Source organism: Ammospiza caudacuta, chromosome 16 (assembly GCF_027887145.1).
Source record: "Ammospiza caudacuta isolate bAmmCau1 chromosome 16, bAmmCau1.pri, whole genome shotgun sequence".
NCBI classification, from domain to species: domain Eukaryota; kingdom Metazoa; phylum Chordata; class Aves; order Passeriformes; family Passerellidae; genus Ammospiza; species Ammospiza caudacuta.
The window spans coordinates 18,457,061-18,470,630 of record NC_080608.1 but is presented as its reverse complement, the minus strand read 5'-3'; the positions used below and the strand labels follow the sequence as shown (position 1 = coordinate 18,470,630).

General features: G+C 52.2%; 1 protein-coding gene across 2 annotated transcripts in view; it reads left to right on the top strand.

Annotated features, from left to right (window-relative positions):
- DPYSL3 (dihydropyrimidinase like 3) overlaps positions 1-13,570 on the top strand; it is a 29,105-nt gene extending 15,535 nt beyond the window's left edge. For both annotated transcript variants that reach the window (XM_058815019.1, XM_058815020.1), the window contains exons 3-14: positions 1,447-1,631; positions 2,641-2,805; positions 2,993-3,054; positions 3,459-3,539; positions 4,617-4,685; positions 7,106-7,226; positions 7,898-8,054; positions 10,363-10,504; positions 10,851-11,021; positions 11,608-11,787; positions 12,310-12,472; positions 12,941-13,570. In XM_058815019.1, the coding sequence (XP_058671002.1) occupies positions 1,447-1,631; positions 2,641-2,805; positions 2,993-3,054; positions 3,459-3,539; positions 4,617-4,685; positions 7,106-7,226; positions 7,898-8,054; positions 10,363-10,504; positions 10,851-11,021; positions 11,608-11,787; positions 12,310-12,472; positions 12,941-13,029 (1,585 nt within the window). In that variant the 3' untranslated portion in view covers positions 13,030-13,570. The remainder of the gene's footprint in view (positions 1-1,446; positions 1,632-2,640; positions 2,806-2,992; positions 3,055-3,458; positions 3,540-4,616; positions 4,686-7,105; positions 7,227-7,897; positions 8,055-10,362; positions 10,505-10,850; positions 11,022-11,607; positions 11,788-12,309; positions 12,473-12,940) is intronic.

Genomic DNA, 13,570 nt, shown 5'->3' with positions numbered 1-13,570 from the left:
CAGCCTGGAGGCCACAGAATTTCACTGGCTTGGGAGCTAAATGCTCTTACAAGTGAATTCTGCGAAGAATACAGTAAGCAATTAAAAACCTTTAGTGATGGATTCATCTCCATAAAAGCAGTGGGAAGAGCTGCTGATTTATTGCTGTGAGGACAGTAAAGTGAGCAGTTTTATCCACAGAATTTTTGTTACACTATGGGAAAAAAAACCTGCAAAGTGACTCAGCTTGAATGAAATACAAAAATGGAATTTGTTTCTCATTTTTACCTCCCCAGTGTGCCAAGGAAATCAGAAGTTTTCCACTAAAACCAACTTACCTTTAACCTTGATTTATCAAGGAGCACTGAGAAAGGCTTGATGAAAGTAGGATTTTTGAAGGAAGAGATTTGAAGCCTGAGTTGAACATATGGACACATAAAGGGGTTGAGGGAACAGGGGCTGAGAGAGGGAATGCTGAGGTTCAGGTAACTTGGCCTGCAGGAGGGCTGGATATGTCAGGTTGTGCTCAAACAGGACAGGATCCAGAGCACTGTAGTTGTGTATTAGGTTACTGCCGCATTTATTCTGGAACTCTCTAGATTTCCTGTTTTCAGAAGACATTTTGAGGTACTTGGCATTTTAGCTGCCTTAACTACAGTGAGGCCCTGCTGATAGCAGAGCTGTCCTTCAGGGTCGCAGAAGAGACAAGGTGAGAGGGGGGGACTGTGCACTTCTTGGGAAGGTGGTGAGCCCAGAGCGTGCCGGCTGTGCCGTGAGCCCAGCAGGCTGCAGCCAGTCTAGCTGGGCACTTGCTGAGCTATTTCCCAGCTCCCAGGAGTCCCTTCACTCTTGGCACTTTGTGCTGTGAGCAGCATTGCAAGTCCCTAATAAGCCCTGAGCTGGTCTAGCAGCTGTAGCATTACAGTGGAAATCATCTTTATCTGTAAGTAAGCTCAGACTTGATCCTTACTTAAGGTGGGCAGAAGGACGGGAGACAGGAGAGATTAGGGGTGTAGCTCACTTGGAAGCAGGGCTGGTGTTGGGTTTTGTGGGCATGCACCCTGGGTGAGCAGTTAGAGCTGCTACGCTGAAATGTGTGCTGCAGCCTGTTTCCTGAGCCTGCATGGGATGAGGTGTCCCAGGCAGGTTCTCACCACGCTCTGCAGAGATCACCATCAGACCATGCTCCCCGGCTACCCCAACCCGGTGTGTGCCCCGGGCAGCAGGTGCCATCCGAGTCACCTGCAGAGCAGCTGGGCAGATGGCAGCCACCCCTGAACTGAGCACAGCATAGGTGTGAGCAAGCCAGACAATGCTGTGTGTTGCTGCAGAGTGCAGCGAGCCTGGGTCTGGGGGCAGCACAGAGGGGGGGGTTCCTGCTGGCAGGGAGCCAGCTGGCTGAGCCGTTCAGAGGTTAAGTTGTGGCAGGTTTTCCTTTGTGAGAGTATCTTGGTGTGATCTTATCAGGCAGATCGGAGACAACCTGATTGTTCCTGGAGGGGTCAAAACCATAGAAGCCAATGGGAAGATGGTGATCCCTGGAGGAATTGATGTCCACACTCGCCTGCAGATGCCATACAAGGGAATGACCTCTGTGGATGATTTCTTCCAAGGAACAAAAGCAGCTCTGGCTGGTGGAACCACCATGATTAGTAAGTGCAGTAGGCATGGCCTGTGCATGACACCCCCCAGTGTTCTTGCAAGATCACCCAGTTCTTTATTTTTTAATGTACTTTTCTCAGTCTTCTGTGTTTTCAAAGCCCATGACAGTGTGTTCATATTTTCTGTGATCTCTGTCAGTGCAATCTAGGGAGTAAGGATTGGGATGAATCTTTTGATCCTTAGTAATGATGAAATGATAGGACAGGAGATGTGCATAGGACCCCTTAGTCTTGGAGATCCTGTGTTCTGCAGTGCTTGTCTGCAGCCACTCTTGCCTCTGGGAGCCTCAAAAAGGAGCAATGGCATAACTTCTCTGTTAAATAACAGTGGGGCAGCATGGTGCTCAGATGGCTCTGAGCAGAGGAACAGAGCAGTGTGTTGGCATCGCACACTGCTCAAAAATAAACAGTGCTAACGAAAAAGGAAAGGCAATTCTGAGGTCCTTTTCTGGAGGATGCTATGGCTGTGCACTGGTTTGAGGTCCAGGTGTTGTCCTGTGCAGTGGTTACAGTTGTGTGCACTGCAGGGTTTCTTGGGATGCAGGAGCAAGGTTTGATCCTTCCAATAAAGGGCTGAGTTCCTTGTCCTCCCCCCACCATTTTTCCTTCCTCGATGCCAAAAAAAAAAAAAAAAAAAAAAAAAAGTTTTGTGAAATGGTCTGTGGCAAAGTGTGGAGATTCCATGCTGTGCAATTAAAGGTGCATTAGTGTTGCAGTGTGGCAGGAGGCTGTGTGCTAATGGGGTGGGAGTGGGGATGGGGAAAGACAAGGCTCTTCAGCTTTCAGACAGTTTCTCAGCAGAAGCGTGTAAAAGCCCCTGATCCTGTGCCAGAGGCCATTACGGAAAGGCTCTGTGCACTTCCCTGCCAATGAATGCATTGAGGAGCCGAGGCACGTTGTGGAGGTGAGCTGCCCTGAAGCTGCTGAGGAGGCCAGCGTGGGCTGCCCGGCCAGGGTGGGATGGGAGCCCTGGGGCAGCCCTTGCTTGCTGTCCCTGCAGTTGACCACGTGGTGCCGGAGCCCGAGGGCAGCCTGGCCGAGGCGCTGGAGCGGTGGCGGGAGTGGGCGGACGGCAAGGCCTGCTGCGACTACGCCCTGCACGTGGACATCCCTCGCTGGAGCGACCGCGTCCGGCAGGAGCTGCACGCCATGGTCCAGGAGAAAGGTCTGTGTCCTGTGGCTGCCTGTCCCCGGCCAGGCGGGGCGAGAGGTGGCTGCGCCGCTGGGTGCCTGCAGGGCTCTGCACAGCTGCCAGCCGGAGCTGTGCCCGCGGGGCGGCTGTGGGGAGGGTGGCCAGAGCAGGCAGCCTGGCCTACCCAGCTCACCCCTCTCTCCTCTCTGCCCTGCCCCAGGTGTTAACTCCTTCATGGTGTACATGGCCTACAAGGATTTGTACCAGATGTCCAACACTGAGGTGAGACCCCCCTGCACCGCCATGGTTGTGTTGATTCAAGGAGCAGTGCAGGGTGAGAGCCATGGTGGGCGTGGGGCAGCTCATAAGGCTGGTACCTATTGCCCCTGGCCGGTCCTTGCTGCTGCTCCCCTCTACCCTGGCTGCCTGTGCAGGGCTGCTCCGGGCTGTGCTGTGGGCTGGTTGTGCTCCTGCACTGCAGGTGGAGACACGGGTCTAGTGTGGAGATCACCAAGAACATCTGCTGGTGACTCCGTTCTTCAGAGAGCTGGTCCCTGCACAGCCAGAGCTCTGCCTGGCATGGCTACGCTGGGTCCTGCTGCTGCCAGGGCCATGGGTGGAAGGGCATGAGGGGTGCCAGGGCCCTGGGCAGCCTGCTCACTAATAATTTCTTGTCTCTCTTTTAGCTGTATGAGATTTTCAGCTGCCTGGCAGAGCTGGGTGCCATAGCTCAAGTTCATGCAGAAAATGGGGATATAATTGCACAGGTAACTAACTACTTCTGGTATACAAGAAGTAGAAATCTCTATCAGGCAGATTTGATGTGGGGCATTAGTAAAATGGCTCTGAAGGTGGACATCTTGTGCAAGGTGATATCTTTGCTGTTCAGCAGCAATATCAAAGTTGGCAAGAGTTTTTGTTGTGAATATCGTGTGCACAAGCGAATGTGAAATAGTGCATGAGCAATTACCTAAATGGAAGTGAGTGTCCATCAAGTAGGATATGTTTGCTGTAGCTGCCTTCAGTGAGGAGAGGCAGAGACCTTTGCCTTGCACATAACAAACCAGGAGAGGTAAAGTCCATTGAGAACTGCCTTGGCAAGGGAGATTTTCTCCCTGTAAGCAAACAGGTAGCTAATGAAGCTGGATTTACAAGGCAGATGTTCTGAGGGACATGGTTGAGTGATCAAGTGGGTAGTGTGTATTGGCCTGCTGTGCTGTAATTGGTGCTGGGTGACAGAAGGTCCAAATGTTTTCAATTCTCATTGAGACGCAGAAGACATTGCTCAGTTAAGCTCTACAACTATTTGGTTTTTTCTCTCTCTTGTTCTTGGGAGTTGAAGGAGTATGAACCAAGAAGTCATTCTTTGAGCATCTTTTCAGACTACAAGAATTAGTTTTTGTTTGGACTTTTTAGAGCTGCAGTGCACAGTTGGATGGCTCCTTCACATGAGAACCGAGTGGTCTGAGGAATTGTATCAGCCAGAGCTTATCTTTATTTTAGCACCTGCCTAATCATAAAATGCCCCAAAATTACTAATTAGTAGCGCTTCACAGACCTGGGAACTGGAGAGGATTGGGGAGTTTTGTAGCCCTGTTTTGTTGCCACATTGTTCTTGTTTCACTGAAGTTGGTTTAACTCAGTGCCTGCCCTCCCATTGCCCCATGTTCCCTCCTTCTCTTTCAAATCCCTTGAGGGTACAGCAGCCTCTCCCCATGCTTGGTGGTCCCACAGGACATAGGGTGTTGATGGTCCTGAGGGAAGGGCTTGACACAGAAGGGATCTGCATTTTGTGGTCGATAGTTTCAGTCCTGTGATATCCCTCTGCTCTTTTGATGTCCTAGGAACAAGCCAGGATGTTGGAGATGGGAATAACAGGCCCTGAAGGCCATGTGCTGAGCAGACCTGAGGAGGTAAGATCAGAGGACAGCTCAGCCTTGCTTCACTGAGGAGTTTTCCCAGTCACAGAAGGGCTCAGTGTGTTCAGTGGGGCCAAGCAGGCGTCAGGGCAGGGGAGAGTGTGTGTACGTCCAGGGGTATCCATTTTTACAGGCACTGCTGTCTTTTTCATCAGCAGCCCAGGAAAGTGCAAGATGCATGTTTCTGACAGACATTTCTTAGTTGTGCTTGAGTTGCCCAGCAGAGACAGAAGCCCTAGTTCTGAGTCTCACAGAGAGGAATCAATCAACCAAAATCTCTGTATGGCTGTAGCAGTCTTTGAGGCTGCTTTGGGGGCATTTGTCTTATGTAGGCGACTCCACAGGTGTGAGAAGCCTAAGAAGAATCTACTGATGTGTTTTAGAATTCACTGTTCACATTTAAGTGCTGACAGATTCCAGCCTTTTCCTCCTTTATATTTGCTTAGTCTGCAAAGAGTGCTTCAGAGGCAGGCGGACGAAGCCATTGTTTGAAGGAGTGGCAGGGAAAGAGAAGGGGAATTCTCTGGTTACAATTCATTGTCAGAACACTAATGAGATTACTTCTAATTTTAGCTTGTATGGATTTTTCTGTTTGGTCCATTAATATAAGTTGAGTCTAATTTTAGATGGATTCCCTTCCTATAACTCCCTGCTGAGAGGTGCTTTGACTTCCCACAGCATGTGAGAGAAAAAAACAATAGGAATTTGGTACAGTAGCGAAGTTGAGCAGGGAAGCACAGGGACAGATTTGTACTTGAGGTTCTTCTGAAATAAAATCAGTTGTCTTAAATTAAAAGTGTAGGAAGTTGGCTGTGTTTGGACTACTAACAACATAAATGGCCTAGTGTAATAATAGTACTTACTCTCTTTGAAATACAAGAATATAAAGCATTTTCCTGTACAGGGAAGAGTCTCAGTGTCAAACACAGTAGCTCAGAGTCCCTCTTATTTTTATGACTCTAACCTGTTGCCACTAGTTGGCAAGCTGAAGTGCAATTACGGGAAGCTGTGGTAGTGCCCAGATTTGAGAACTGTCCTGTTACCATAAGCAGTGCAGATCTCATCCAAAGCCAATAAAACATTGTTAGGTGTTTGATCTTGAAATGCCATTAAAGTATAAGGCAAGTGAGAACAGTGCAAGACTGTGGATATTATGCATTCAGCCAAATTCAGATCTCATTGCCTTTGAAAATAAAGTGTCCTTCTTTCAGAACATACTCTTCCTTGGAAAACGTTAGGTGGAGCACAAATGACCACGTAAAGCCTGCAGACAGATGGCAAAGCATTAGGAGAGTGCTCTGTGGCTCTGTGGGTCTTCTCTGTCCTGGAGGGACCTCAGTGGGGGTTAAAGGCATGTTCTTCTGTCAGGGGATGGTGGTGACTTGGCAGGGCAGGATGATGCAGCTCCAGATGGTAACCTGCTCTGAGGGTGTGCAGTGATGGCTGTTTGCTCCTGTCCAGGTGTTAAACCCCATCAACTACTGCAGCCCTAAGTATGGTGATAAAAAATCACTTCTCACTTAAATTTCTGTTTTAAGAGTCTTTAAGAAGAGAAAAACCTCTTTTCACTGTACAGCAAATAGATCTGCAGAAGTATGAGAGAAGTGCATGTGTGTCTGGATGCAGCGCTCTGCTTTTCTGCCCTGGGACATTTCGGCTGGCATGGCCCCAGACATTGCCCTGGGGGCTGGATAATTATGTCTTTTTAAGGCTTCTGTTTTGAACTTTCTCAAGCCAACACTTGAAGCCAAATGGAGGAAACACTTGGAGAGCTCTGGGGCTGAGCTCAGGCTGGGCACAGGCTGATGTAATGGTCCAAAGATATCCCTCCTGGTGGAAATCTACCCTCCACTAACAGCAGGACAGTGAGATGGGGCGGCTGTCAGCAGGCTGGGGCAAGCAGAAGCTGCACTGCAGGATGGCCAGGCCTCAAACACGAGCTGCCTGCCAGCGTGCAGCCCTCTGCACCCTGCCATGGGTGTGACAGGGGACATGTGGTTAAACCTGCTGCAGCTGTAGGACGGCCTGGAGCAGGGGAATGCTGTGAAAGGGTGGACCTTGCCACTCCCTGGCTGCAGCCTGCAGGCTGGGCTGGGCAGCAGTCCCTGGGCTGCCATGAGAGCTGGAACCAGGCAGTGGAAAGAACAGCAGATGCAGCTCTGCTGGGCCCTGACAGGGCTCAGACAGTGCTCCTGTGCCAGGCATTGTGCTGCTGTAGCCTGCCTGTGGGCCAGGCCCTGGGGAGACAGAAGCATCCCCCCTCAGGTCTGCCTGATGAAACTGCCCTGGGGGCATCAGGGGTAACAGCGAGGGCACAGGGTGTCCGCAGCAATCAGAGATGTGTTGGGAGTAGCAGGGGCTCGTCCCTGCCCACCCAGGGCTCCTCTGCAGCTGTGCGCCATCCTCTCTTGCAGCTGGAAGCAGAAGCTGTCTTCCGGGCCATCACTATTGCCAGCCAGACCAACTGTCCTCTCTACGTGACTAAAGTGATGAGCAAAAGTGCTGCTGACCTCATCTCACAAGCCCGAAAAAAAGGTGAGTGGCGGCTGGTGCTGCGCTCAGCCTGGTGCTGCCACCAGGATGCTGGATGATGTGGTCCTCGTGTCCTCGTGGTTGTTTTGCCAAGATCAGCACTGTGCTTCAAGTGCTGTCTAGTGCTTCCCCTTCTGCTAGGGAGCAGTTAGCTTAGGAGTTTGCCTGACTTGTGAAGGGCAGGGTGACACTGCAGTAGCATGGAGCCACCTCCTGTTGACAGTCAGGTAGCATCAATATGTGGGGCACAGGTAGGAGGAATGTGTTAAACACCACAGTTTGTCCGCAGCTGTGAAGGGCTCAATGAGGATGCTTGTTCAGTGCATGTGGGTTGTGCTACTCTGGCCTCCCTTTGAAATGCTCACCCCTTGGAAGTGCTTGGGTGCCCTTTCAGGATGCTGGGAGCTCCCTTTATCAGTGGTGCTGGAGCACAGAGATGCCCCACAAGTGCTGGCATGTGCACGGCTCTGTTCAGTGGGCTCTGTGCCCCTGCCCCAGGAGGTGTGAAGGGAGATTCTGGTGCATGAAGGATTTGTGCCCTTGAGCAGGAGGACCCTATGGTGATGGCATGGGTCTGGGTATTCTCAGGACATTGCAGGCTGTTGGTAGTGCTGTGGAGCAGAGAATGCCACCGGGCTCCACCTAAACACTGCTCTTTCTGTGCCCTCCTGCAGGCATTGTGGTGTTTGGTGAGCCCATCACGGCCAGTCTGGGGACTGATGGAACACACTACTGGAGCAAGAACTGGGCAAAGGCTGCAGCATTTGTGGTCTCTCCGCCTCTGAGCCCAGACCCAACCACTCCTGACTACCTTAACTCCCTCCTGGCCAGGTAAGCGACAGCTCTGCTGGGGATACTGCTAGGAGAAAGTGCCTCTGGGTAGGGAAGAAAGGTTAGTCCAGCCTGAACAACTTCACTGTAGGTATGTAATGAACTGAGCAGTGAAATGGCTCTCACTCCAAGCCATGTTGGTTTGTCTTCAAGAGTGGAGGGAAGACATGTTAAGCTTAACATCACTAATGAGAAAAATACCAGTAGTCATGAACCATTTTAAAAGCCCTGAAGAAGACAGAGAAATGAGGACAAGCTAAAACAGACTTGTCAATGGAAGGATTCACCGAGCTGGAGAAGTGGGGAATGGATGCTTGGGTTGGGATGCCGCATCAGCACGGAGAGCATTACAGGTTAGACAGGCTGCTAGGAACCCCAGTCAAATGCAAAGCAGATATATCCACACACCTATGCAGCTGAGGAGAGCATTACAGGTTAGACAGGCTGCTAGGAACCCCAGTCAAATACAAAGCAGATATATTCACACACCTATACAGCTGAGCAGCAGCAGAACCTGCTGAGTGCAGGAGACCTTCAGGAGCAGCTCTTGCACATCTGGCTGGGATGGCAGGTTGTTTTTTCATCCTGAAGGAAGATGGTAAAAAAAGGATTTTGTGAAAACAAAGACAAACCAAAAAAGTACTTCAGCAATTTGTAATGACCTTGCACAGTTACACTCCATTCTCTCACTGGCAAGGCCAGCGCAGTGGCTGAGGACACTGAATGTTTCTGCCCTGTCTGTGTGCCGTGTGTCCATCCCCCTCCACTCTCAGGCCATGTTTGTACATCAGTTGTGTGTGTGCTGCCTGATCTGTTAGCCAGGGGAATGGCTGGCACTGAGAGGGTTGTAAATGGAAATGTCCTTTGAGGTAATGCTGGAAACATCTCTACCAAGATGAACAAGGGATGAGGAGTCACTAAGAGGTGTCTCCAGCACAGCATGTTAGGATAAACCTGGGTTGTGCCAGAGTGGAGATGCTGTGTCTGGGTGTAAGAGAAGTGCCAGTGCATTTGCAGTCTGAGTATGCAGTTTACCCTGCATTTTGCATGAGGTGTTCGTTTGTCAGTGAACAAGAGACCCCTCAGTGCACACTGGATGTATTGTGTAGGTGCAGGTCTTCACAAGTGGCAAGGAAATGTGAGCCCAGCTCCTGAACTGGTTTTCTACTCCTTACCTTCCACTTCCAATGTAGCCCAGAACTCAAAGAAGACACAAGCAATTCTTGGTCCCTGCAGCTCATAGGTGTCTGTCCTGGCACCTCTGCCATACCGTTTTCTGTGAGGCTGCAGCAGGAGGAGAGACTGTGAGGTTCCAGCGGGGCTGGATGGCGTGTGTGTCTCCAGCAGGAAGCGTGTTGTGTCATCATTCTGGGCCTCTGTCTGTACAGTTCATCTGGCATATGGCAGAAATGGTCAGAGGAAGGTGGAGATTACCAGTGGATTAGAGCAGATTTGCAGCCTCAAGGGGAGTCACTGTCTGCACTGCTGAGGTGCTGGAGGCCCCTTGCCTCTTGCAGGCAGTGCTGGGAGCTGGCCTGCCTTGCTCTGCTTCCTTTTGCCCGGCAGCAGTGACTTTCCAATTGCTGCCTGTCCAATGTTACCTGAGGACTCAGCAGCCACTGGATGACTTCAGGGAGCCATGGACAGCTGCTTGCCTGCCTTGTCTGTGGGCAGCTCTTCCTCTTTCCTAGGAGCAGGATGGGTCAGGGTATCCCATCTGTCCAGGTGCCCTTTGGCAGAGGGTGACGAGGCCCCAGTGAAGCGTTTCTGGGCATCCTGCAGAGCTGCTTCTGGGCAGTCCCAGCTCCCTCCATCCCACTGCAGCAGGCTTTCGTGGGCTGGGGGAGGACGGTGCTAGCTCTCAGCATGCAGGAGCTGGCATGCACAGTGCAGGGCTGGCTTGTGCAACTGGGACACAGCCCTGGAGCAGAGAGGCCTCTTCCTCCCTGTTGTGGCAGAAGGGTTCTCTCAAGCAGACCTGACAAACTGCCAGAAATGGATTCCAGTAGGAAAGGACATCTTCTGGCCTGACACAAAGACCAGCATGTTCCCTAGGACCTGAGCTGTTGACTTTTCTTTTGTACAGGATGCTGTGCATGCTGGGGTGGGTGGCCCAGCATGGCAGAGGTCTCTTGCCCCCAGGGGCTGGATCAGGTGGAAGTCTTCAGGCTGAGGGACTGTGGAAGTGAGGGTGCAGAGTAAAAAAACTGAGCTGGGGGCTGCTTGTGGCCAGAGGAAATCCATATCATGTGTCTGTTGCTGTCTGACTGCAAACGCCTGACAGTGGGTTTGTTCCACCCCTCTGCAGTGGTGACCTGCAGGTGTCGGGAAGTGCCCACTGTACCTTCAGCACTGCGCAGAAAGCCATTGGCAAGGACAACTTCACAGCGATCCCAGAGGGAACCAATGGCGTAGAGGAACGGATGTCTGTCATCTGGGACAAGGCTGTGGTGAGAGCCCAACCAGGGGAGGGGCAGAGTGGGAAGAGGTGGTTGCCATCTCACGCGCCCGTGCTACTGCCCCGTAGAGCTGGGCACCCAGCTTGTTCCCTCTCTGGCTTTGAGAGTCACGTCAAGCTGGGGCAGGAGAGGTGGTGGTTGCAGGCTTGGGCTGAACATCCAGAAGCTGTAACTGTGCCCCCAGTTCTTGGTCTGTCTGGCACTAGCTAGTAAGATCAGCCTCAGAAGCTTGGGCCCAGCCAGCCAGCACCTTGTGTGGGAGTGAGGAAGGTGCTTCCCAGGGCTCTTACTCACCCTTTCTCCATAGATGGACTTAGCTCTCTTTGTGTGTGTGCAGGCCACTGGAAAGATGGATGAAAACCAGTTTGTGGCTGTGACAAGCACTAATGCTGCCAAAATCTTCAACCTGTATCCACGAAAAGGGAGAATAGCAGTGGGCTCGGACAGCGATCTGGTTATATGGGATCCTGATGCAGTAAAAATCATCACAGCAAAAACCCATCAGTCTGTAAGTCCTCTGCTCTTCTGTGTGAACGCTGGAGGGTGGCGGGTGAGTAGTTTTGTCGCCTGGCTGCTGGGAGCCTGGTGCTGTCCTGCTTGGCTCTGAGGAGGAGGGACTGAGCCCAGGCTCTGGGCAGTGCCTGTTGTGGCCAGGGATTGAATGTCCATGAGCCCGAGGCACATGGGGCTTTTTTCCCCCTGCTGGAGTATTCTTCTTCTGACCCTGGCCTATGCAGGTGGGAAGACACATTCCTCCTTACCTTGGTTCCTCTTCCAGGCACAAATTTTTTTCCTGGCATTGCCACAGTGCTTTGTTTCTGCCTTACCTCAAGCCTAGGTCCTGCTTTGTCTGCTCTGGGAGTTCTTCCTCGCGCTGAGCTTCAAACCAGCAGGTCCTGGTTCATGTTGGGGACTCTGGTGGGCTTTTACTGTGAGGGGCTAGTGAGCTACAGGAGGCCTCTGAGCATGCAAGGCTTTAGGGGTGTCTTCTGCCTGCATTGGTGACTCCAGCAGTGAGGTGTGGGGACTGACCCACCCTGAGTGGGCAGACTGTGCACTTGTCCCTCCTGACCATCATCCTGGGGTTGCTGCAGGTGGCTGAATACAACATCTTTGAGGGGATGGAGCTCCGTGGGGCCCCACTGGTTGTCATATGCCAGGGGAAGATCATGCTGGAGGATGGCAACCTGCATGTGACCCAGGGGACTGGACGATTCCTGCCCAGCAGCCCTTTCCCTGACTACGTCTACAAGCGCATCAAAGCCAGGAGGAAGGTGAGGAGGTGGGGATGCCAGGAGACAGAGTTGGGTTATTGGTAGCCCAAATTGCTCTTATTAACTGGTTGGTTTTCATTTGCTGTTCTTGCTGGACCCTGTTAGCAGTGCTGCAAACTCCTGGTGTATTTTGAATATACAAAATGACTGAGGCTTGGATAGGGAGCCCTTTGTGTTAGTGATGTGCCATGATGGAGACAGATGCTCCTTAAGGTTAGCAGTGGTAATGTCTCTCTTCATCCCGTCCTGCTGCGCAGGGGTCTGGAGGGAAACACTGTTTAAAATGAAGAGATTGGCCAAAATCGCCTTCTCCTCCCTGATATGTGCAGCATAAACCCCATCTGGGGGATAGCCTCTTGCACTGGCTCTGCACACCTTACAGGGCAGTGGGGCTGTGCCAGGCCTCAGTGCTGCAGGACTATAGCAATGTGACATCCTTCTGCAGGGGGACTGAGGAGCTGATAGAGCTTGGTGTTCTCTGGGCTCAGAAAAGTGTCATTGTCCTCTTCTCTCTGGTGACAGATGGCAGAGGTGCATGCTGTGCCCCGGGGCTTGTATGACGGACCCGTGTTTGACCTGACCACCACCCCCAAGGGGGGCACCCCTGCGGGGTCAACCAGGGGGTCCCCCACGCGTCAGACCCCGCCCGTCAGGAACCTCCATCAGTCTGGATTCAGCCTGTCAGGTGAGTACGTGCTGTGCCTGGGCTGGGAGGGGGCAGAGCCACTGGCCCTATGTCCCTGTCCCTGGCCTGGGGCAAGGGGCAGTTAGAGGGCAAGGGGCAGTTGGTGGCCTGCACCAAGGTAAGCACAAGAGTGGCAGGGCAAGATCCCATGTGTCCCTTAAAGGGCATGGCTGGAGCTGCACCTTGCAGGAGCAGCCAGGCAGACTGCCTGGAGGCCACTGTGGCCGTGGAGGCCAGCACAGCATCCGATGCTGTTCCTGCTGTGTGGGTCTGTTCACAAAGCATCTGCAGAGACGTTACAGCCACTGCGGCTCTGAGCTGCTGCTGGAGTTGGAGAGGGAGCAGGTTGCAGTAGATAGCCTCTGGAGGGCCTTGGCAGGACTCCAGGCTGCCTGACTGCTCAGTCTGTGAAGAAGGTGCTCTTAACTTTACTTTGCCCGTTCCCTTTGTACTCTGATCCTATCCCAGGTACCCAGGTTGATGAGGGCATGCGCTCAGCGAGCAAGCGCATTGTCGCGCCCCCGGGAGGCCGCTCCAACATCACCTCCCTGAGCTAAATGTCCCGGCTGAGGAGGAGACAAAACCCTGTTCAAGCAAAGGAGGAAAAATGGTACATTGGTGTTGAAGAATGAAAAGAAATAAACCTGTTCTGAAGAATCAATAAGCCTCAAGCCTTATGTTTCACAAATGCTACTTGCTACCTAGCTTTAAAGATGTTGCTTCATTTTGTTTTTGCATAGCCTTAAAGTTCTGTTGTTGTTACTGTTGTGGGTTTGGTTGGGTTGTGTTTTGCTCTTCCTCTCTGTATGCATGCTGCTCGGACAGGTTGCTCGGTTCAATGTTATTGGTGTTGAACGTGTGTGGGATGCCGTGGTGTGGGACAGTGGGAATGGCCCACAGGGCGACCCGGCCAGGCAGGTGAGGGGCAGGGTCTGGCCGGGGGCAGGATGTCGGATGGGGAGGGCAGGTGCACTGAGCTCATAGGGAGAGGTGGTCTGTCACGTTCATCTCCTTCATCTCCACCCAAAGCTCTGGCGTTTCATCATGAGGCCTGTGGGGGAGCTCGAATCATCTCTGTAACAGCTGTCACAGCACCTT